Genomic DNA, 19,682 nt, shown 5'->3' with positions numbered 1-19,682 from the left:
GCTCAGCTTGCAGGGACATGGATTCCATTGCTATTATATGCTGATGATATTGTGCTGATCTCAAATTCTCCAGAGGGGATGCAGCGTCATTTGGATGCATTGCATGTATTTGCACGGGGCAGTGGATTGTCTGTGAACCTTGGTAACACCAAGGTAGCGCAGTGGGAAAGGAGGTCCGTCCCCACTTTTACATATGGTCAAGAGACTGTTGAGTATGCAGATACATATACTTATCTTGGGGCGGTTTTCAGTGGTCCAGTATTTTCCCTGAGGCGTGCAGCAGATACGCGATTGACCAGAGCCTATGCAGCATTGGGGAGACTTGAGAGGATATGTTCGCAGGTTCAATTCTAAGAACCTCGGACAAAGATTTGGCTCTTTGACACTTTGGTTACTTCGGCCATACTGTACGGAGTGGAGATATGGGGCACCTCATTTGATCATCATAACAGAGCTGGCAATACTGATGGATGGAGTTGTATGGAGAAGCCCTTGGTGTCTATGATTTCTCGGATGATTAGGGCCAAGGCCTCAGTTCCACATGACATTGTTAGGACGGAGCTCGCTGCTCCTCCATTGGTAGTGGAGGCACTCACTTGATCAGATTCATTTATGCATACGACTTGGGCTCTCCCTAGAGACAGATATGCTCGATTAGCACTAGAGTCTTCGCGACAGCTGGCATTGCAGGGAGATAGATCATGTTGGTATGCAAAGATGGCATCTTGGTTTCAGTTACATGGCTTTAGTATGGATCGGCTACCCCCATTTCAGTACTCTCTGGATGCACCCTCCATCTCCCTCACTACCAAGCTCATCAGACAGGACTTGATTCAGTTGGATACGAAGAGGACATGAATACAACCTACGCATGAGCTAGGTACGAAGATGACTTTTCTAGAGAGCATCTTCTCCAACTCACGGAGGATGGTTTTGTGATCAGACTAGGATACATGGAAATTCACCTATCCCACGGGATACGATGTGCTATTGGTCAAATACGCACATCCTCACATCAGCTAGAGATCGAGACAGGCAAATTTAGAGGAGTATCAGTTGAGTCCAGGATTTGTCAGGTGTGCCAGATAGAGCCAGAGACAGAGCTACATTACATATGTCACTGCCCAGCATACTATGAGATACAAGGCTGCTTTCACTGTCTATTCAGAGAGGGTTTTGGGCCACTTTCTAGAGTCATGAGATACTAGGATCAGAGATGCCTCGGATTATACTTACTGAAGATTCGCAAACACAGAGAGGACCTCTTGAAGGGGGGCACGATGAGAGAGATCCAGCGACAACAGAAGATTACAGATTTCTTTCAGTCACAAACAGAGGAGTTCGAGCAGCCCCCACAGCATAACAACACCAGAGGCACTAGAGGCATACTGCTTGATAGGGCGATAGAGTTGGGGCGGTCCCGTCGCCCACAGATGAGGGGGTCCTCTCGACATCGACGCAGATTGCGACAGAGGATCCATACCATACTGCCGCATACCATACTGCCGCGACATAGGAGCCGTCCCGACAGAGTGCCTACCTTGGAGGACATTGAATCTCTATAGCCTTTTGGATACTAATGTATATGTATATGATGCCTCGACTGTCAGAGAGCTCCATTGTATCAGCTCACCCTTTGTATTCCCTTTGTATCAGCTTACCCTTTGTATTCCCTTTGTATCAGCTTTCACCCCACCCCTACCCACTATTTTCTCTTCAGTTCTTTGTGCTTTTTATACCCAGACCTGGTATTAGATTCACCACATGTAACCTTTTGGTCTCATAGGTCATTTTGGCCTTTTGAAGACATTAATATTACATTACTCTCTCTCTCTCTCTCTCTCTCTCTCTCTCTCTCTCTCTCTCTCTCTCTCTCTCTCTCTCTCTCTCTCTCTCTCTCTCTCTCTCACACACACACACAGCAGCCCTGCGCATTCCCTCCTAAGGGTTCCCTGCAACCCTGCACGTCCTCTGTAGCGCTGTGCTGCCTATGTTGTTTTGCGCGTGGCCTCTGCTCTGCTCTGCGCCACCGGCTGCATGCAACTCTGCACCTTCGCTGGACTGTCCTCAACGTCCTTGGCTCCCCCCTTTTTTGCGCAAATTGTGTGTTCAGGACTTCCCTCGACAGTCAGTGCTTTGCACAATCTCTATACAGCTCGTGAGGTCTTCAATCCAGCACAGATTTCCAGAAAGCAGATCCGCCATTCATTGGAATCGAGCTTGACCACGGTGACTCGGGAAGGGATGGCTGTTCTGTAAGCACCTGAGCTATCTTTGCAAATCCCAAGGACTGGTGAGGAGCAATCAATGTGGCAGTGCAGGAGGTTTGGTGCCTGAAAGAGTTTGGTGTCACAAAGGGTGAACTGACAAGGTATATGACAGCACAACTCAAGGATAGGGAACATCTTGCAGCCATGGCGGACAGTGTTGCTTCAGTAGACAGCTTGAATTTTATAATGGAAAATGATTCTTTGGGCCACACCGTAATGGATCAACGTCAAGGCCATGAATGCTTGATGGGTGTTGCACAAACTGTCACACTTGAAGATGACCCTGCACAAGACACGGAAGCCGTCAATGTCTCACCTGTTTGCAAGCCGCGAGCAAAGGCAACCTTCATGCTCACGAATAAGCGGATGGCGCAGATGGAGAGGGAAATGAAGGAGTGGAAAACAGAGATGGAAGGATGGTGGAAGGAGAAGGCCAACCTCCTTCAGATGGTCTTCAATGAAGGCGCACAGTGGAAGAAGGAGAAAGAGAGCCTTAACGCAGAAATACAGACACTCAAAGAAGAAGTCTCAGCCCTCAAATAGGAGAACCCAAACGCCGAGATACGGGCACTTAAAAAAGAAGTCTCAGCCCTTAAACAAGAGATTGCTGATAGAGTAAGCAATGGACTAGAGGAAGGCGAATTTCAACCCTCGGTAATAGACGAAATCAAGGAAATTAAGGAACAGGTAAGGATGATCACAGAGGAAGAGAAATTGAGTGTGGCAAAGACATCTTCATGGGCGGAGATGATAACAAGGACACAAAAAAAGGCGGACGAGGCCGAAAAATGGATTGAGGTCGCCAAGAAAGGGAAAGGTCAAGAAACTCCTTGTACACCGACGCTTATCAACATGACTCTCGAAGAGGAACAAAGAAGGCGGATGCGAGCATTGCATGTGAGTGACCGGTCTCAAGGACATAAACAATGTGGAGAAAAGGTCACAAGCCTTACATCCATGATGGGGATGGAGAAGCCTTTGCACACAAAGGCATGGAGGGTAGGTAAGAAAAGTGATGGCACGGGAGAGTCTTCAAAGGGGAGAGCTCTGATACTTCGCTTCCCCTCGTTGGAAGAGAAGAAGGAATTCTTGAGGAAGAGGCCTACTCTCAAAAAGACAGGTATTTTCCTCGGTGATGACCTGACTCTCTCACAGCTCGCACATATGAGAGAGGTAATGCCAGAGATTACAGCGGCAAGGGAGAAGGGAAAGATAGCCTTCTACAGAGATGGACGGGTGGTGATTTGAGAGCTGCGTACTGCATGACGGTGCGAGACCTATGGGACCACACCGAAGATGGCTACCTGGAATTGTAATGGGTCTATGAGGTTGGACGTGGGTGCATTTGAGGACAGTTTCAAAGACAAGGATATTGTATTCTTCTCAGAGACTCATCAGGCCCCTGGACAGGTAATGCCACATGTGGTGGGATACAGATGGGAAACAGCTCACAGGACAAATGCGAGATCTGAGCATGGGAGTAGAGGTTCAAGAGGAGTAGCAGTGCTATTCAGAGAGGAACTACAACCATTACAGCATATTGTACGAAGAGATGATCATGCTACATATATGTGGGTTAGACTGAGAGCTGACACAGGTCGATTCCTATATATTGCCATATGTTACTTTCCTCCCAGTAAATCAATGTATGCCGCATCAAGATGGCAGTCGCCTTTCTCTATCCTAGATGATGACATTTGGGAGTTTTCTAGGGATAGTGATATCATTCTCCTAGGGGGCTTCAATGCCCGAACGGGCAACTCGAAGACAGTCTTCTACGACACTTCAGATGAGATGCTTAGAGAGCTGGATGTGGGTGAGTTGGGACTTGACAACTGCTCAGATGACAGAGAGCAGACAGAGTATGGGAGATACCTCATGGAAATGACGACTACACATGGATTAGCCATACTTAATGGCTTACAGCGATTTCCTAGAGCAGCCGGTTTCACATGTTTTCCACATAGACATGGGGCCAGTACAGTGGATTATGTTATGACACAACCGAGCTTTGTCCCCTGCATTCAGGATTTCACAGTGGGAACCAGGCCAGTGGGCAACAGTAGATCATGCTCTCTTGACACTATCCGTTAAATTTCAGTATAGTACAACCCAGACATCAAGAGGCAGGTCACACACCCGTTATACATTTACACCAAAGACTGATTTCGTTTATTCAGAGGAGATCTGGGATTGTCTATTGGAAGGCACAGCTGGCACAAATGGTACACGCCTCTCAGTGGAGGAGTGCACCACTCTACTGACTGAGACACTGCATGGGGCTGCATCAGTGGCATACCCACACACTCAGCCGGGCAAGAGACGACATTTTGGGAGCATGCCCCACAATAGTTGGTATGATGAGGAGTGCAGAGAGATGAGAGCCCAGCTTCAAAGGGATCTTCTTTTTGGAGTCATCACTTACAGACAGTCTCGGATTGCTTTCCGACGCCTTGTGCGACGGAAGAAGCGAGCTTACCTAGCTCAGATGGAGCGAGACTTGTATCAGATGTTCTTGAGTAGGGACTCAGGAGAGGCATGGCGACTCTTCCATGAGCACTCCCCTCCCCCAGTGATTACTTCACCTGATGTGTGGGGCCAATATGCGACATCATTATATACGGTTCCTGGACAGGAACCCCTTCCAGACCCTACCAAGCCTTGCCCATCTACAAGCACTTTCTTTACACCTGAGATGGTACAAAGGGCCATCTACAGGATGAAGACCGGGAAGGCATATGATCATGACGGTCTAGTAGCGAAGCACTTTATACATGTCAGGGATATGCTGATGGAGGTTCTCGCAATGTTGTTCAATCGTGCCATGTGTGAGGGATTACCTGAGACTTGGAGGTTGTCTAATAATGTGCCCATCTTCAAAGCCGGTGACCCTACAGAGCCTGGGAACTACCACACTATTATGGTTGGACACACATTGGCACAGTTATATGCATCTATCCTGGAGCAACACTTGAGTAATTGGGCAGAGGGCGAGGGTGTACGAGCAAAGGGTCAGCCCGGCTTCAGAAGGGGTTTCTCCACTCTTGATCATATTCTGACAGTCAGGGCCATCATTGAGGAGGGCAGAGCACATGGGAGACGGATCTACTGTAGCTTTGTGCATTTTCGCAAAGCATTTGACATGGTACCAACAGCTCGATTGATGCGCAGACTACAGGAGATGGGGGTGCCCATAGAGGTGATTTGGGGGATTATGGCTTTGTACAGATCAGGGATGGGACATGTACGCACTCCGGAAGGGGTATCTGATTTAGTTCACTCTACTATTGGAGTGAAACAGGGCTGCCCATTGTCTCCTACTCTATTTGGTATGTATGTTGATGAGGTGTCTGATTACATCGATAGAGAGGGTGACAGAGGTGCACAGCTGGCAGGGACGTGGATCCCATTGTTGCTATATACTGATGATATTGTGCTGATATCTGACTCACCAGAAGGTATGCAACGACAGTTGGATGCACTACGCAGTTTTGCAGAGGATAGTGGATTGTGTGTAAACCTAGGTAAAACCAAGGTTATGGTGTTTAACACCACACTGCAATGGGTCAGGAGATCAGTACCTACTTTCAAATATGGTCAAGAGATTGTGGAGTATACAGATGCATACACTTACCTGGGGGTAGTCTTTACTGGGCCGAGATTTTCCTTGAGAAGAGCAACAGAGACTAGACTAACTAGAGCTGGTGCGGCTCTGGGAGGAATGGAGAGGATGTGTTCGCAGGTTCAGTTCCAGGAACCTAGGACAAAGTTATGGCTCTTTGATACTTTGGTTGCCTCTACTATGTTATATGGGGTGCAGGTTTGGGGACCTTCTGTAGGCCAGGATGGTTGGGAGGCGTATGGAGAAGCCCCTAGTATCTATGATCTCTCGGCTGGTTAGAGCCAAGGCTTCCGTACCGCATGATATCATTCGAGCGGAATTAGCTGCCTCCCCTATGGAGATTGAGGCGCTTACTAGGTCAGTCTCCTTTGTACACAGTCTGTGGGATACTACCAGAGACAGATATGGCAGGGTGGCTCTAGAGTCCTCCAGACAATTAGCTCTTAATGGGGATACATCATGCTGGTGTGCACAAATGGCATCATGGTTTCACCATGCACAGGTTGCCTCCTTTTCAATACTCTCTACAAGCACCCTTGAGGTCTTTGACGCGGGTAGAGATTAATAGACTCATTCGTTAGCATCTGATCCAGCTGGACACGAGGAGGACATGGATAGAGCCGATACATGAGTTGGGCACAAAGATGGCTTTCTATAGAGAGCATTTTCTCCACCTCACGGGGGATGGGTTTGTGATTCGACCTAGCTATATGGACACGCATCTTTCTCATGGTTTGCGGTGTGCCATTGGATAGATACGCACGTCCTCACATTAGCTCGAGATTGAGACTGGCAGATTCAGAGGGACACCAGCAGATAGCAGGATATGCCACTTATGCCATCTAGAGTCAGAGACAGAGGTACATTACATATGTCATTGCACAATGTACAATGAGATACGAGGCCGTTTTCATTGTCTATTCAGAGAAGGTTTTGGGCCTCTATCTAGGGTCATGAGTTATGAGGATCAGAGATGTCTTGGGCTATATCTACTTGAGCTACACAGGCATAGAGAAACTTTACTGAGGAGAGCTGAAGAGAGACAACCCTAGAGACAAATCACAGATTTCTTTACACTAGATATTGTACACCCAGAAGAACAGACAGAGGAGCAGCCAACAGTGGAGAGGTCTACCCGCACTACTGGCATTCTCATAGACCGAGCATTGGAGCTAGGGAGATCTAGACGACCCCGATGGAGAAGAGGAGCTACACAGTTTCAAAGGAGGCTACAGCAAAGGATTCGAGCCATACTTTTTCGTCGTCCAGAGTGCAGATGAAGATGGATCTCTATGAAGATGGATCTCTACTTCCCTCCCATATTGTCTACACATTGTATAGCTTAGTTCACACATTTCACACCTTTCACCTTTCACACCTATCAGCTTAGTTTAGGATTCCGCAGTATTTATATCTTGTTATCCTAGTTTAATTTATTTTGTTAATCTGACTTTGTATCAGATACACCGCATTGTAACTTCCAGGTCTCATAGGTCACTTTGGCCTTTTGAAGACGTTAATATAACATTTCATTTCATCATCTCTCTCTCTCTCTCTCTCTCTCTCTCTCTCTCTCTCTCTCTCTCTCTCTCTCTCTCTCTCTCTCAGCCATCTACACGAATTGCACTGCCTGCGCTCTCACCTGAGTAAGCTGCGCGCGCTGCCTCACCTGAGTCACCTGCCGGAGCTGCACTGCCCCATTGTCCCTGCTCACGCTGCCCCTGCCCCATCGCAGGCAGTTTTATGCGCGACCCACAGCAGAATGAGGAAACAAAATGATAAGCCCGACCCTTTAGAGGATGCAGTTCAAAAGTGCAAAGAAGAAATGACCAAAACCATCAACAAAATCAACCGCAACTTACTGGGTACAATAAAAATGCTCGACGACCGCGTGTTGGCCCAAGAAAGCAAGATAACTACACTAGGAGATCGTGTGACGGCCCAAGACGAAGAGATTGCGTCACTCAAGAGGGAGCTAGCTGAGGCACGATCACGAAACACACTTGAAGAAGGAGAATTGCAACCTTCAATAATAGAAGAGCTTCACACGATCAAAGAACAAGTGCGAGCCATCAAAGAGGGGGAAGAGCAGCACAAAGAAATGACGACCTCGTGAGTGGACGTTATTACAAAGACTCAACAGAAGGCAGATGAGGCAGAGAAATGGATTGAGGTTGCCAAGAAAGGGAAAAGGAAACAACGTCCACACCCACCATAATTAACCTGACACTAGAAGAGGAGCCAAGAAGGCGTGGGCGCTCTCTACATGTGAGAATTTGCGGCCTTAAAGACAAAGAATATGTGGACGAAGAGATAAAAGAACTCATGGCTTTGATGGGGATTCATGAGCCGATGCACTCAAGAGCTTGGAGAGTGGGCAACAAGAAAAATGGGAGCAAGGGGGAAGCCTCGAAAGAAAGGGCACTCATCCTTCGTTTTTCCTCCATGGAAGCGAAGGACTTTTTGAAGAAGAGACCAACTCTTAAGAAAACGGGCATCTTTCTCAAGGATGATCTTACCCTCTCACAGATCGCTCATATGCACAAGGTAATGCCAGAGATTAGAGCAGCAAGGGAAAAAGGTAAGATTGCTTTTTACCAAGATGGAAGAGTGGTGGAGCCACGCTCCACATGACGATGGGAGACCTATAGTGGCAGTGGGTCATGCTCTTGTGTCGCTGACCATCTCTTTCCAGTTTAGTGTAGCACACAGGCCACAGACAGCAGCCCCTACTCGCTACACCTTCACACGGGAGACGGACTGTGTATACATAGATGGGATCTATAGCCGCCTGTGTATAGAAGAGCCAGGGCGACCTCTGGAGGAGCTTACTACTATACTGACACAGACATTACATGATGCAGCAGTAGAGACATACCCACACACCCAGCCTGAGCAGAGATGCCGTTCTGGGAGCATGCCCCAGAACAGCTGGTATGATGAGGAATACCGCGAGACTAGAGCTAGACTTCAGAGGGAGGTGCTTTTGGGGGACATCACTCACAGACAGTCACAGATTGACTTCCGACGCCTAGTGCGGTGGAAGAAGAGGGCATTTTTGGCTCGCCTAGAGCAGGACCTATACTAGCTATTCTTGAGTCAGGACTCACATGAGGCATGGCGGCTCTTTCATGAGTACTCTCGCCCCCCTGCCATTACCTCTATAGAGGCCTGGGACGAGTACGTGTCATCTCTGTACACAGTTCCTGGACAGCCGCCCCTTCCCGACCCCCCCGATCCATGCCCCCACACATGTGCTTTTTTCACCGCTGAGATGGTGAGGAAGGCCATCGACAAGATGAAGACTGGGAGAGCATATGATCATGATGGCTTAGTGGCTAAGCACTTCATGCATGCTAGAGATCTACTAACAGAGCTTCCAGCAGTTATGTTTAACCGTGCCACGTGTGAGGGCTTGCCTGATACTTGGAGCTTATCTATTATTGTACCTATCTTCAAGTCAGGAGACCCTATGGAGCCTGGGAATTATCGCACTATCATGATCGGACACACATTGGCACGGTTGTACGCATCCATTCTTGAGCAGCAGCTGAGCAGATGGGCAGAGAGAGAGAGAGAGAGAGAGAGAGAGAGAGAGAGAGAGAGAGAGAGAGAGAGAGAGAGAGAGAGAGGATACGAGCAGCCGAGCAGGCAGGGTTCAAGAGAGGTTTTTCTACTCTTGACCGTATCTTGACACTCAGAGCCATCATTGAGGAGAGCAAATCACATGGGAGACGGATCTATTGTAGCTTTGTGGACTTCCATAAAGCATTTGACACAGTACCCAGAGCTAGATTGATGTGCAGATTACACGAGCTAGGAGTACCCATAGAGCTTATTTGGGGGGTCATGTCATTATACAGGTCAGTAGTGGGGCATGTACGCACCTCAGAGGGCCTCTACAGTGGTTCACTCCACTATTGGAGTAAAGCAAGGTTGCCCACTCTCTCCTACTTTATTTGGTATGTATGTGGATGAGGTTTCTGACTACATTGAGAGAGATGGTGATAGAGGTGTACAGATGGCATGGACATGGATTTCACTATTGTTATATGCTGATGATATTGCGTTGATCTCCGACTCTCCGGAGGGGATGCAACGTCACTTGGATGATTTGCATAGGTTCGCCCATGAAAGTGGTTTGTCTGTCAACCTTGGTAAAACCAAGGTCATGGTATTTAATACCACCCCACAGTGGATCAAGAGGTCAGCACCCGCATTCACATACGGCCAGGAGACGGTGGAGTATACAGATGCTTACACTTACCTTGGAGTGGTTTTCAGTGGACCAGCATTTTTATTGAGGAGAGCAGCAGAGACTAGACTGACCAGAGCCCACGCAGTATTGGGTAGATTGGAGAGGATGTGTTCACATGTTCAGTTTCAGGAGCCTCGGAGCTCTGGCTCTTTGACACTTTGGTGGCTTCTGCATTGCTCTATGGAGCTGAGATTTGGGGACCTTCATTGGACCATCACAGGAGGACAGGTTGCACTGATGGATGGGGGGGCATGCAAAAGCCACTAGTCTCTATGATCTCGCAGCTCATTAGAGCCAAGGCTTCAGTACCACGTGCCATTATCCAGGCAGAGCTAGCTGCCCCCCACTAGTGGTGGAGGCGCTCACTAGATCTGTCTCCTTCATACACCGCATGTGGGAACTTCCCAGAGACAGATATGCCCGCCTTGGACTTGAGTCCTCTCGACAGTTAGCCATGCAAGGAGATACAACATGCTGGTATGGGGAGATGACATGATGGTTTCAGGCGCATGGGTTCAGCAAAGACAGATTGCCTCAGTCGATGCACCCTCTCTGACTCTTACACAGTCCGAGATCGCCAAGTTCATCCGCGAAGACCTGACTCAGCTAGACACCAGGAGGACATGGGTACAGCCAGCACAGGAGTTGGGCACAAAGATGGCTTTCTACACAGAGCATCTTCTCTAGCTTACGGAGGACGGTTTTGTGATGAGGCCCAGATACATGGACACCCACTTGTCTCATGGGATACAATGTGCTATTGGCCAGATACGCACATCTTCACACCAGCTGCGGACCGAGACTGGGAGATACAGTGGAGTACCAGCAGAGGCCAGGACATGCCTCCTGTGTGACATAGAGCCTGAGACAGAGTTGCACTACACTTGCCACTGCCCCTTCTACTATGAGATACGTGGCCACTCCTACTGCTTGTTCAGAGAGGGCTTCGGACCACTCTCCAAAGTCATGCAATACGAGGATCAGAGATGCTTGGGTCTGTTTTTGCTTGAGCTGTGCAAACACAGAGAGAGCCTGATGAGGGGAGAAACTCACCAGTCTCACAGACGGATCACAGACTTCTTTAGAGCAGACACTGGACACCCGGAGGAGCTACTACCATAGGAGAGCTCGTCGCCTCACACCAGAGGCACATTGATTGAGGATCAGAGATGCTTGGGTCTGTTTTTGCTCGAGCTGCGCAGACACAGAGAGAGCCTGATGAGGGGAGAGGCTAGCCAGTCTCAAAGACGGATCACAGACTTTTTTAGAGCAGACACTGGACACCTGGAGGAGCTACTACCACAGGAGAGCTCGTCGCCTCACACCAAAGGCACACTGATCGACCGAGCGACTGAGCTAGGGAGATCCAGACGCCCACGACTGCGGAGGACTACACAGCATCGATGGAGGCTGCATCAGAGGATTCGGATCACTTTTGCCCGACATGCACGACGCCCAATCAAGCTTTTGACCATGGAGGAGATTGATGAGATCCGCCAGTGACCGATGCGAGATCTTTTGTGATTTAGCTATCCCACCTAGCTGCTTAGCTCACACCTAGCAGTTTAGGATTCCATAGTATTTTATTTTGTCATTTTTGTTACTCTGACCTTGTATCAGATCCACCGCATTGTAACTTTCTGGTCTCATAGGTCACTTTGGCCTTTTGAAGACGTTAATATAACATCTCTCTCTCTCTCTCTCTCTCTCTCTCTCTCTCTCTCTCTCTCTCTCTCTCTCTCTCTCTCTCTCTCTCTCTCTCACGGGGGATGGGTTTGTGATTCGACCTAGCTATATGGACACGCATCTTTCTCATGGTTTGCGTTGTGCCATTGCCCAGATACGCACGTCCTCACATCAGCTTGAGATTCAGACTGGCAGATTCAGAGGGACACCAACAGATAGCAGGATATGCCGCTTATGCCATCTAGAGCCAGAGACAGAGGTACATTACATATGTCATTGCACAGTGTACTATGAGATACGGGGCCGTTTTCATTGTCTATTCAGAGAAGGTTTTGGGCCTCTATCTAGGGTCATGAGTTATGAGGACGAGAGATGTCTTGGGCTATATCTACTTGAGTTACACAGGCATAGAGAAACTTTACTGAGGAGAGCTAAAGAGAGACCACCCCAGAGACAGATCACAGATTTCTTTACACTAGATATTGTACACCCAGAAGAACAGACAGAGGAGCAGCCAACAGTGGAGAGGTCTACCCGCACTACTGGCATTCTCATAGACCGAGCATTGGAACTAGGAAGATCTAGACGACCCCGATGGAGAAGAGGAGCTATACAGTTCCGAAGGAGGCTTCAGCAAAGGATTCGAGCCATACTTTTTCGTCATCTAGAGTGCAGATGAAGATGGATCTCTATGAAGATGGATCTCCACTTCCCTCCCATATTGTATACACATTGTACTGCTTAGTTCACACATTTCACGCCTTTCACCTTTCACACTTGTCAGCTTAGTTTAGGTTTCTGCAGTATTTATATTTTGTTATCCTAGATTAATTTATTTTGTTAATCTGACTTTGTATCAGATACACTGCATTGTAACTTTCTGGTCTCATAGGTCACTTTGGCCTTTTGAAGACGTTAATATAACATTTCATTTCATTTCTCTCTCTCTCTCTCTCTCTCTCTCTCTCTCTCTCTCTCTCTCTCTCTCTCTCTCTCTCTCTCTCTCTCTCTCTCTCTCTCAAGAGTAATGGGATACGAAGATCAAAGATGCCTGGGTTTGTTCTTGCTCGAGCTGCGCAGACACAAAGAGAGCCTGATAAATGGCGAGGCTAACCAGTCTAAAAGACAGATTACAGACTTCTTCAGAGCAGACACGGGACAACCGCAAGAGCCACTCCCACAGCAGAGCTCCCCCCCATCTCACACGAGAGGCACATTGATTGACCGAGCGACTGAACTGGGGAAATCGAGGCGCCCACGACTGCGCAGGACTACACAGCATCGACGGAGGCTACGTCAAAAGATTCATAGCACGCTGGGCAGGCATGCACGACGCCCGGTCAGACTACTAACCATGGAGGAAATTGATGAGATTCGCCAATGACCAATGCTAGATCTTTTGTGATTCAACTATCCCAACCAGCCGCCCATTTTTGCTTAGTTTTTGGCTTAGCTCACATCGACCAATCTAGAATCCCATAATATATATCTTTGTTTTGTATAGTTGATTAGGTTATTTTGTTACTCTGACTTTGTATCAGATCCACCACCTTGTAACTTTCTGGTCTCATAGGTCACTATGGCCTTTTGAAGACGTTAATATAACATTTCATCTCTCTCTCTCTCTCTCTCTCTCTCTCTCTCTCTCTCTCTCTCTCTCTCTCTCTCTCTCTCTCTCTCTCTCTCTCTCTCTCTCTCTCTCTCTCTCTCTCTCTCTCTCTCTCTCTCAAAGATGAGTCTCTCAAATCAAATCACATAATTCCAACACAAACCAGACATTCCATGATGAACAGAGACTCAATCATCCAACCCACCATTGAGGACCCACAGGGATTGCAAGACTATGCAGAGGGACTCTACCATGCACCTGGACAGCTACCAATACGAGAGCCTCCACAGCCACACCCTGCCACATCGACTTCACCTATATCAAGGCTCTGATCACTTCGCCATGAATCTATCTCATAAAACAGATGTAAAACTTGTAGAGGACCACCATCGATCATACAAATCCAAAAGTGAAAACAATATCCTTGCGTGTTATAACCGACGCAGATTTTCTAAGGCGTCAAACTACCCTTGACTCAACTCGTAGTTGGCCTACTATTAGGTCAAGCAACTCTAAATCAGGCTACAATACTTTCGAAACAGCTTCGATGCAGATAAGCAACCTCAAGAGTAGGGCACACAAGAAAAGTTGAAACACCCTAGAACTAGCCAATTATCCAGGGTCAGACCCTAAAAGAACAACAAGCATTATCTACTTGTGTTACTTGAGTCATCCTTACCGACTCCAACCTCCTCTATTGCTGCAGTACACTACTTTCATCAATTTACCATTGCATCTAAGTACTTTAAAAATCATGCCCAAGACTTCAACTTGCTCACTTAACTTGGTCCAAAATGGCAGGTCGCCCATCCTCTTCTTCCCTACTTCCCAAAGTAACATTCAGACTGGAACGTGAAATACAAGGAAATCCAGGGCAGTATCATCCTAATTGTTCTTTTCTGGAGAATTATAATGGAACACAGCAAATCCAGGGCAGTATCATCCTAATTGTTCTTTTCTGGAGAATTATCATGGAAATAACAGTACACACTCCTCTCTTGCTCTCAGCCAAGGCCACTTGCTGTTAGATTGTGATGAAACTGTAAATGCAAACGGCTCTTGAATTAAGAGGCGTGTGATGCTGCAGTTCAAGCAAACAATATTGTTTGTTTCAAGAGTAGAAACACAATAAGAAAGCTGAATTCCCAGGTCCTGAATAAGTTTGTTACCTGTTAAAACTGCTTGATCTACTCTTAGCTGATTGCTCAAAAGCTCAATCACTCTCATATCAGCCGGAACTTGGCAGCCAACTACAAGATAAATGTATATTGCTGTTTATTGACAATCAACCAAATGTGTTTTATTCGCTAAAATAAAAAAGGAGAGTCTATCATAACACCTGTGACCTCAACAATATCACCAGGGACGAGATTCGAAGCTGGCACTATTGACAGGAGCCCTGTATAACCAGGAACTAATTAATGAGTTCTTCATTGCAGCATCTGTGATGTATGCAGAAAGCAATGCATCATATTTGTACTCCATAATCAGGATGCAGAAATTTACAGAGGAGAATCAGCACCAATAGATGCAAAATGATATAACTGGTGCTCCTTGAGATAAAGTTAAGTAAAATGGCTTAGCATGCTTGTATGCAGTAACAAATACAAAAGAGTATTTGATCTTCTCAAAAAGTAAATATGCACAAACCATTCCTTAAAACTGTTGCCACTTCCGCCTGATAAGCTTTCAGTTCCTGTTGAATGTGAAATTTTAGGCACCATGAAAATAATCAATTCAGACTTAAACCAGCAGCATTTAACAACCACATACCCAACAGAGACCAGGCCCCACCTAAAGCAACAGAAGTTAACAAGTTCATAACCTGAAAGTGGCCAGATTCCACGATCCTGAGCTCGCTGCTGCACCTGCCCCCCCCCCCCCCCCCCCGCCATCGCCCTCTCCTTCCCCCCTCCTCCCTCGCACCAGCCCCAGCTGCGCGCCTGTCCGCTTGTGCGCTGTCCCTTATCCCCCCCCCCCGTTTCCCTTTTTTTTGCTTGTGAGCTGTTCTCAGCACTCCAACATTCGCGCCAGCACCTCTGCCTTCCACCTTCGCCCTCTTCTTTCTCAGCAGCAGACACAGAATGGTGGCCCATGCTCCACCTTAGAGGGACTCTACAGAAGCCCCCTCGCCCGACACCGCGGAGCCGACCGTTCGATTGCTCTTTCGCCAGAAGAGCAAGCGAGCTTGATGGCCGAGGTGGAACGCTTGCAAGCCACCTCGGTTATCTGCAAGATCATTGGTACTCGACGCAGCCGTGGCGAGGTTCGAGATTTGATTCAGGCCCAACTCCTTTCCGATGTGGGCAAGATCACCGATGTTCAGATTCTCGAGAGAGGATATTACCAGATAAAGTTTGAGTCTCCAGAGATAACGGCCAAGCTGATTTCGATGAGCCCACTCAACCTCCGAGCAGCTCGAGCTTACTTCAGACGATGGCATCATGGTTTCGACCCGACTATAGATGTGCTTGAGGAGGCGGCCAACATGCCTATTTCGGTTTGCTTCCAAGGCCTGAGGAGGGAGTACCTCCCTTTAATTCCCACGATTGGTTCCATGATCGGGACGGTTCTCGAGGCACCACTCACTGCAGCTTCAGTTGTGGCCAAGGAAGCAGGTTTGCCTACTGTGCGGGTTCTTGTTCGAGACACAACTCCCTCCCGAAGGTTATACTGCTGCCTCGGGTGAGAGGCGGTTGGATCAGACAGAGTGTGGAGTATTCAGGTCTCTCGAACTAGTGCTTCATTTGCAGACAGATGGGCCACTTAGCGAGGGCATGTCCTTGGAGGAGATCTCGACCCACAGCGCCTACACAGCCTCCCAAGGCTGAGCAGGCCCAGCAGACAAATACCCATGAAACTCAAGCTAGTACCTCGATAGAGGCCAGCGATCAGCCAGCTGATGGCTGGCAGCAGGCGCCCTGCCGCCATCAACAGGGACGGGCTCGCCACACTGCCACCCCTGGTGGCCATCCTCCGGCACTTCAGCAGTAGTGGGTTCCGACAAGAAACCGTTTTGACCACCTGCAGCAAGAGTCCTCTGAGGAGGCTCCCTCTATTGCAGCTCCTCCACCTCCACCGCCCCCCCCCCCCCCCCCGCCTTCAGACTCCTCCGCTCCGCCCTCCCTCTCCCCCTCCACCTTCTCCTCCAGCTACTCCTCTCTCCACGGCGGGGCCTGCAGCCTCATCTCCCGACCCATCTCACACTCCTCCTTAGACGCAGGACACTGGACACTCATCCGCAGCAAGATGGACTCTGGGTAGTGCTTTTGCTACGAGTCGCATGGCTTGAGAGGGACAGCCCTACCTGAGGACGCCTCTTGTGGTCCAGACCTCTCCTTTTGCAGCAGTTCCTCGTGGTTTGACCAGCTTCGACATTCGCAGACGATGGGACTTCTTCAACTACAGTTTCATACGCTTCCTTGGTGACCCATCATCCGACCTGGAGGAGGCTTGTTTTTAAGTTCGCGTCCTCTTTTTAGTAGCCCGAGGCTTTGAGGCTCTGGACACAGCAGTGGGTTTCTCATTCCCGCTGTGTGACAGGGACCATACGAGGTGGACCTTGCACACAGTTCTTGACTGGCTCCAGGTCCAGGCCACTGAGTTCTCGCACCACACAAGGGACCTGGGGGTGACAGACTTGTTACAAACACTTTGGCCTCTAGCCAAGTTTAGCGTGACATCGCCGGATGCAGCTGGTTGTAGGGACATTGTGGTACACTTAGTTGCAGACACTCAGACCCCCCCTTGCTATGTATTCATACACGAGGATTCTTGGACAGAGGAGGTGGCCTTACAAACTGCACGCTCGGGGCCTAGGTGGGACAGTCACTTCAGTCGCACCTATCTAGAGGTCGTTCGGATGCGGATTACTCCCCATCCAAGCCAGCCTCTAAGATAGCGAGGTTGGTTGCTGCTGCAACATCTCTTCTCTCTCACTGACTCCATGAGGATTATCTCATGGAATGTGCAAGGATTAGGAGGGCCCCAATTTCAATGTCAGAGGGGTCGGTTACGTCAGGAGCTTCAGCGATGCCTTGTGGGTGGTGAGATCAATCTTCTTATGCTACAGGAGCATCATCTTTGTGAGAGCCACATTAGACGATGTGGTCAGATTTTGCATGGTCGCTATGAGACATTTTGGTCAGCTGCATTTGGACCTGGAGGCATCCATGGCGGGGTGTGTATGACTATTGCGGACTCATGGCAGCAAGCCATTGTGGGCAGAGGTGTTATTGTGCCAAGCAAAGCACAGTGGATTACTATGCAATTTCAGGGTTGCCTCATGGGATTTCTAAACATATATGCGCCCAATGTAGCAAGTGCACGAGCAGAGTTTTGGTCTCATGTTGTTGAGTCTCTACCGCATGCAGAGCAGTGGTGTGTTGGGGGGGATTTCAACGTGTTGGAGGACCCCTCTGACAGGATTGGAGGTGGCCATGCTACGGGCTGAGTTGGCAGCTTGGGAGCGGCTATGTATAACTATGAGGGTTTCTGATGTTTGGCAACACTCAGGTTTCGTGAGACCCCCAGACAGCCTGTCTTTCTCTCGCTCTGACCGCAGGGTAGAAAGAGTGAATCTATCGCGAATAGATTGCTTCTACGCCAGTGACCACATTTGTGACATGGGGGGGTCTGTTTGCATCCTGGTAGGGACTACTTTTTCCGACCACGCGCTAGTGATTCTCACTGTGACTGACAGGCAGAGGAGGGGGGATGCGATGCTACGCATCCCCGAAAGGATCTTGCTGGATCAAGAGCTTGGCAAGCGAGTGAAGGCGCTTTGGACAGAGAGTCTGGACACGCAGGACACCCCTGCTAGTAGAGCGGCCTCTGGACTAGCAGAGCTTAGTCGCCTCCTCCTTCAGGAGTCTACAGCTTGTTTGGCTGCAGCCAGGGAGGAGGAGAAGCGTCTTCGAGGGGGCATTGTTTCCTTACAGAGGATGCACGAGCAACATCCAAACAGTCCTTGGTTGGAAGAGCAGTTGCAACAAGCTAGGCAGGAGTTGGCAAGCATTGAGGAGCGACGTCATGAGTTTGCCTTCCATAGAGAGGCATCTTAGTGGACCAACGTTGGGGACAGTCACTAAGGAGTTTTTTGCGACAGTGGGGCCACGCCATGGGCACACCCGTGTTAATCACTTGAGGAGACCTGACGGATCGATTGCTTCAGAGCCTGAGAATATGCGTGCACTTGCTACTGACTTCTACTGCGATTTGTTGTCAGCTGAGCCTCAGTCAGAGCGTTAGGATGCATGCAAAGAGCAAGTTTGGGCACAGATGCCTTGCCTTGTTATTGAGGAGATGAGACAGACTTGAGCTTCCCCTCCAACTAGAGGAGCTCCTTGAGGCCCTCAGAGCACTCCCCCGAGGTAGCTTTCCAAGGGAGGATGGCTCCTTGGATGAGATTCGACAGTACCGACCCATTACCATCCTCAACTCATCCGACAAAATTCTAGCAAAGGCTCTAAGCTTGACAATCCAACCACTACTAGAGAGCATTATCCATGGGACCCAGACAGGCTTTGTCAAGGAGCGTAGTATCCTTGACAACTTCTTCACTTTCTGGGAGGCGTCTACCCTCGCACGTCACCGCGGAGAGGACTTGGTGATACTCCTCCTCGATTTTGAGAAGGCCTACAACAGAGTTGACTAGGACTTCTTGGAGGGCACTCTGCGAAGGATGGGCTTCACAGATGCTTGGATCAAAGGTGTGTCAGCTCTCTACAGGCGTGTGGACAATCAGGTGATTTTGGCAGGGGGAAGAGGGGAGCGTTTCTTGCTCACACGTTCGATCACGCAGGGCCCTCTTGCCTCCTTCCTCTTTCTATTCTATGCTAAGGCGATGAGCTGATTTTTGACTTCTCAACAGGTTGGCTTGCGTGGTCTTGAGCTCCCTATTAGGGCAGATGAGCTTCTAGACACTGAGTTTGCCAACGACTCAGCCCTGTACTTGGAGGACCAGGAGGCCAATCTACACAGGTGTGAGCAGGCTCTTGAGGTTTTTTGTTGTGCATCAGGCGCACTGATCAACTAGAGGAAGACAGTGGCTTTCTTGGTTGGTAGTGCTCCCACGCCTGATTGGTCACCAGGTGAGGGTTTTAGGTGGATCCCCCCAGGGACTGCAATTCAAGCCCCGACTTGTCCCCTAAACAACATACTGCTCCCCTCCTCCTATCCATTCGGAGGAAGTTGCTACATTGCAGCTCGGCACGGCTCTCTTTGGCAGGCAGAGTT

General features: G+C 48.9%; 1 protein-coding gene across 5 annotated transcripts in view; it reads right to left on the bottom strand.

Annotated features, from left to right (window-relative positions):
- Nucleotides 1-19,682, bottom strand: part of ECA3 (endoplasmic reticulum-type calcium-transporting ATPase 3) — a 215,251-nt gene that overhangs the window by 146,013 nt on the left and 49,556 nt on the right. For 4 of the 5 annotated variants that reach the window (XM_086497970.1, XM_086497971.1, XM_086497972.1 and 1 more), the window contains 3 exons: nt 15,096-15,141; nt 14,785-14,844; nt 14,615-14,695 (listed from right to left, as the gene is read on the bottom strand). In XM_086497970.1, coding sequence (XP_086354096.1) covers nt 14,615-14,695; nt 14,785-14,844; nt 15,096-15,141 — 187 coding nt within the window. Of the gene's footprint in view, nt 1-13,650; nt 13,743-14,614; nt 14,696-14,784; nt 14,845-15,095; nt 15,142-19,682 lie in introns of those variants that run through there. The other variant, XM_086497974.1, reaches the window with a different exon arrangement.

The sequence above is a fragment of the Adiantum capillus-veneris genome, chromosome 24 (assembly GCF_014529385.1).
Source record: "Adiantum capillus-veneris isolate H3 chromosome 24, ASM1452938v2, whole genome shotgun sequence".
Classification (NCBI taxonomy): Eukaryota; Viridiplantae; Streptophyta; class Polypodiopsida; order Polypodiales; family Pteridaceae; genus Adiantum; species Adiantum capillus-veneris.
The sequence above is the reverse complement of the archived record's forward strand: the minus strand, read 5'-3'. Positions and strand labels throughout refer to the sequence as shown.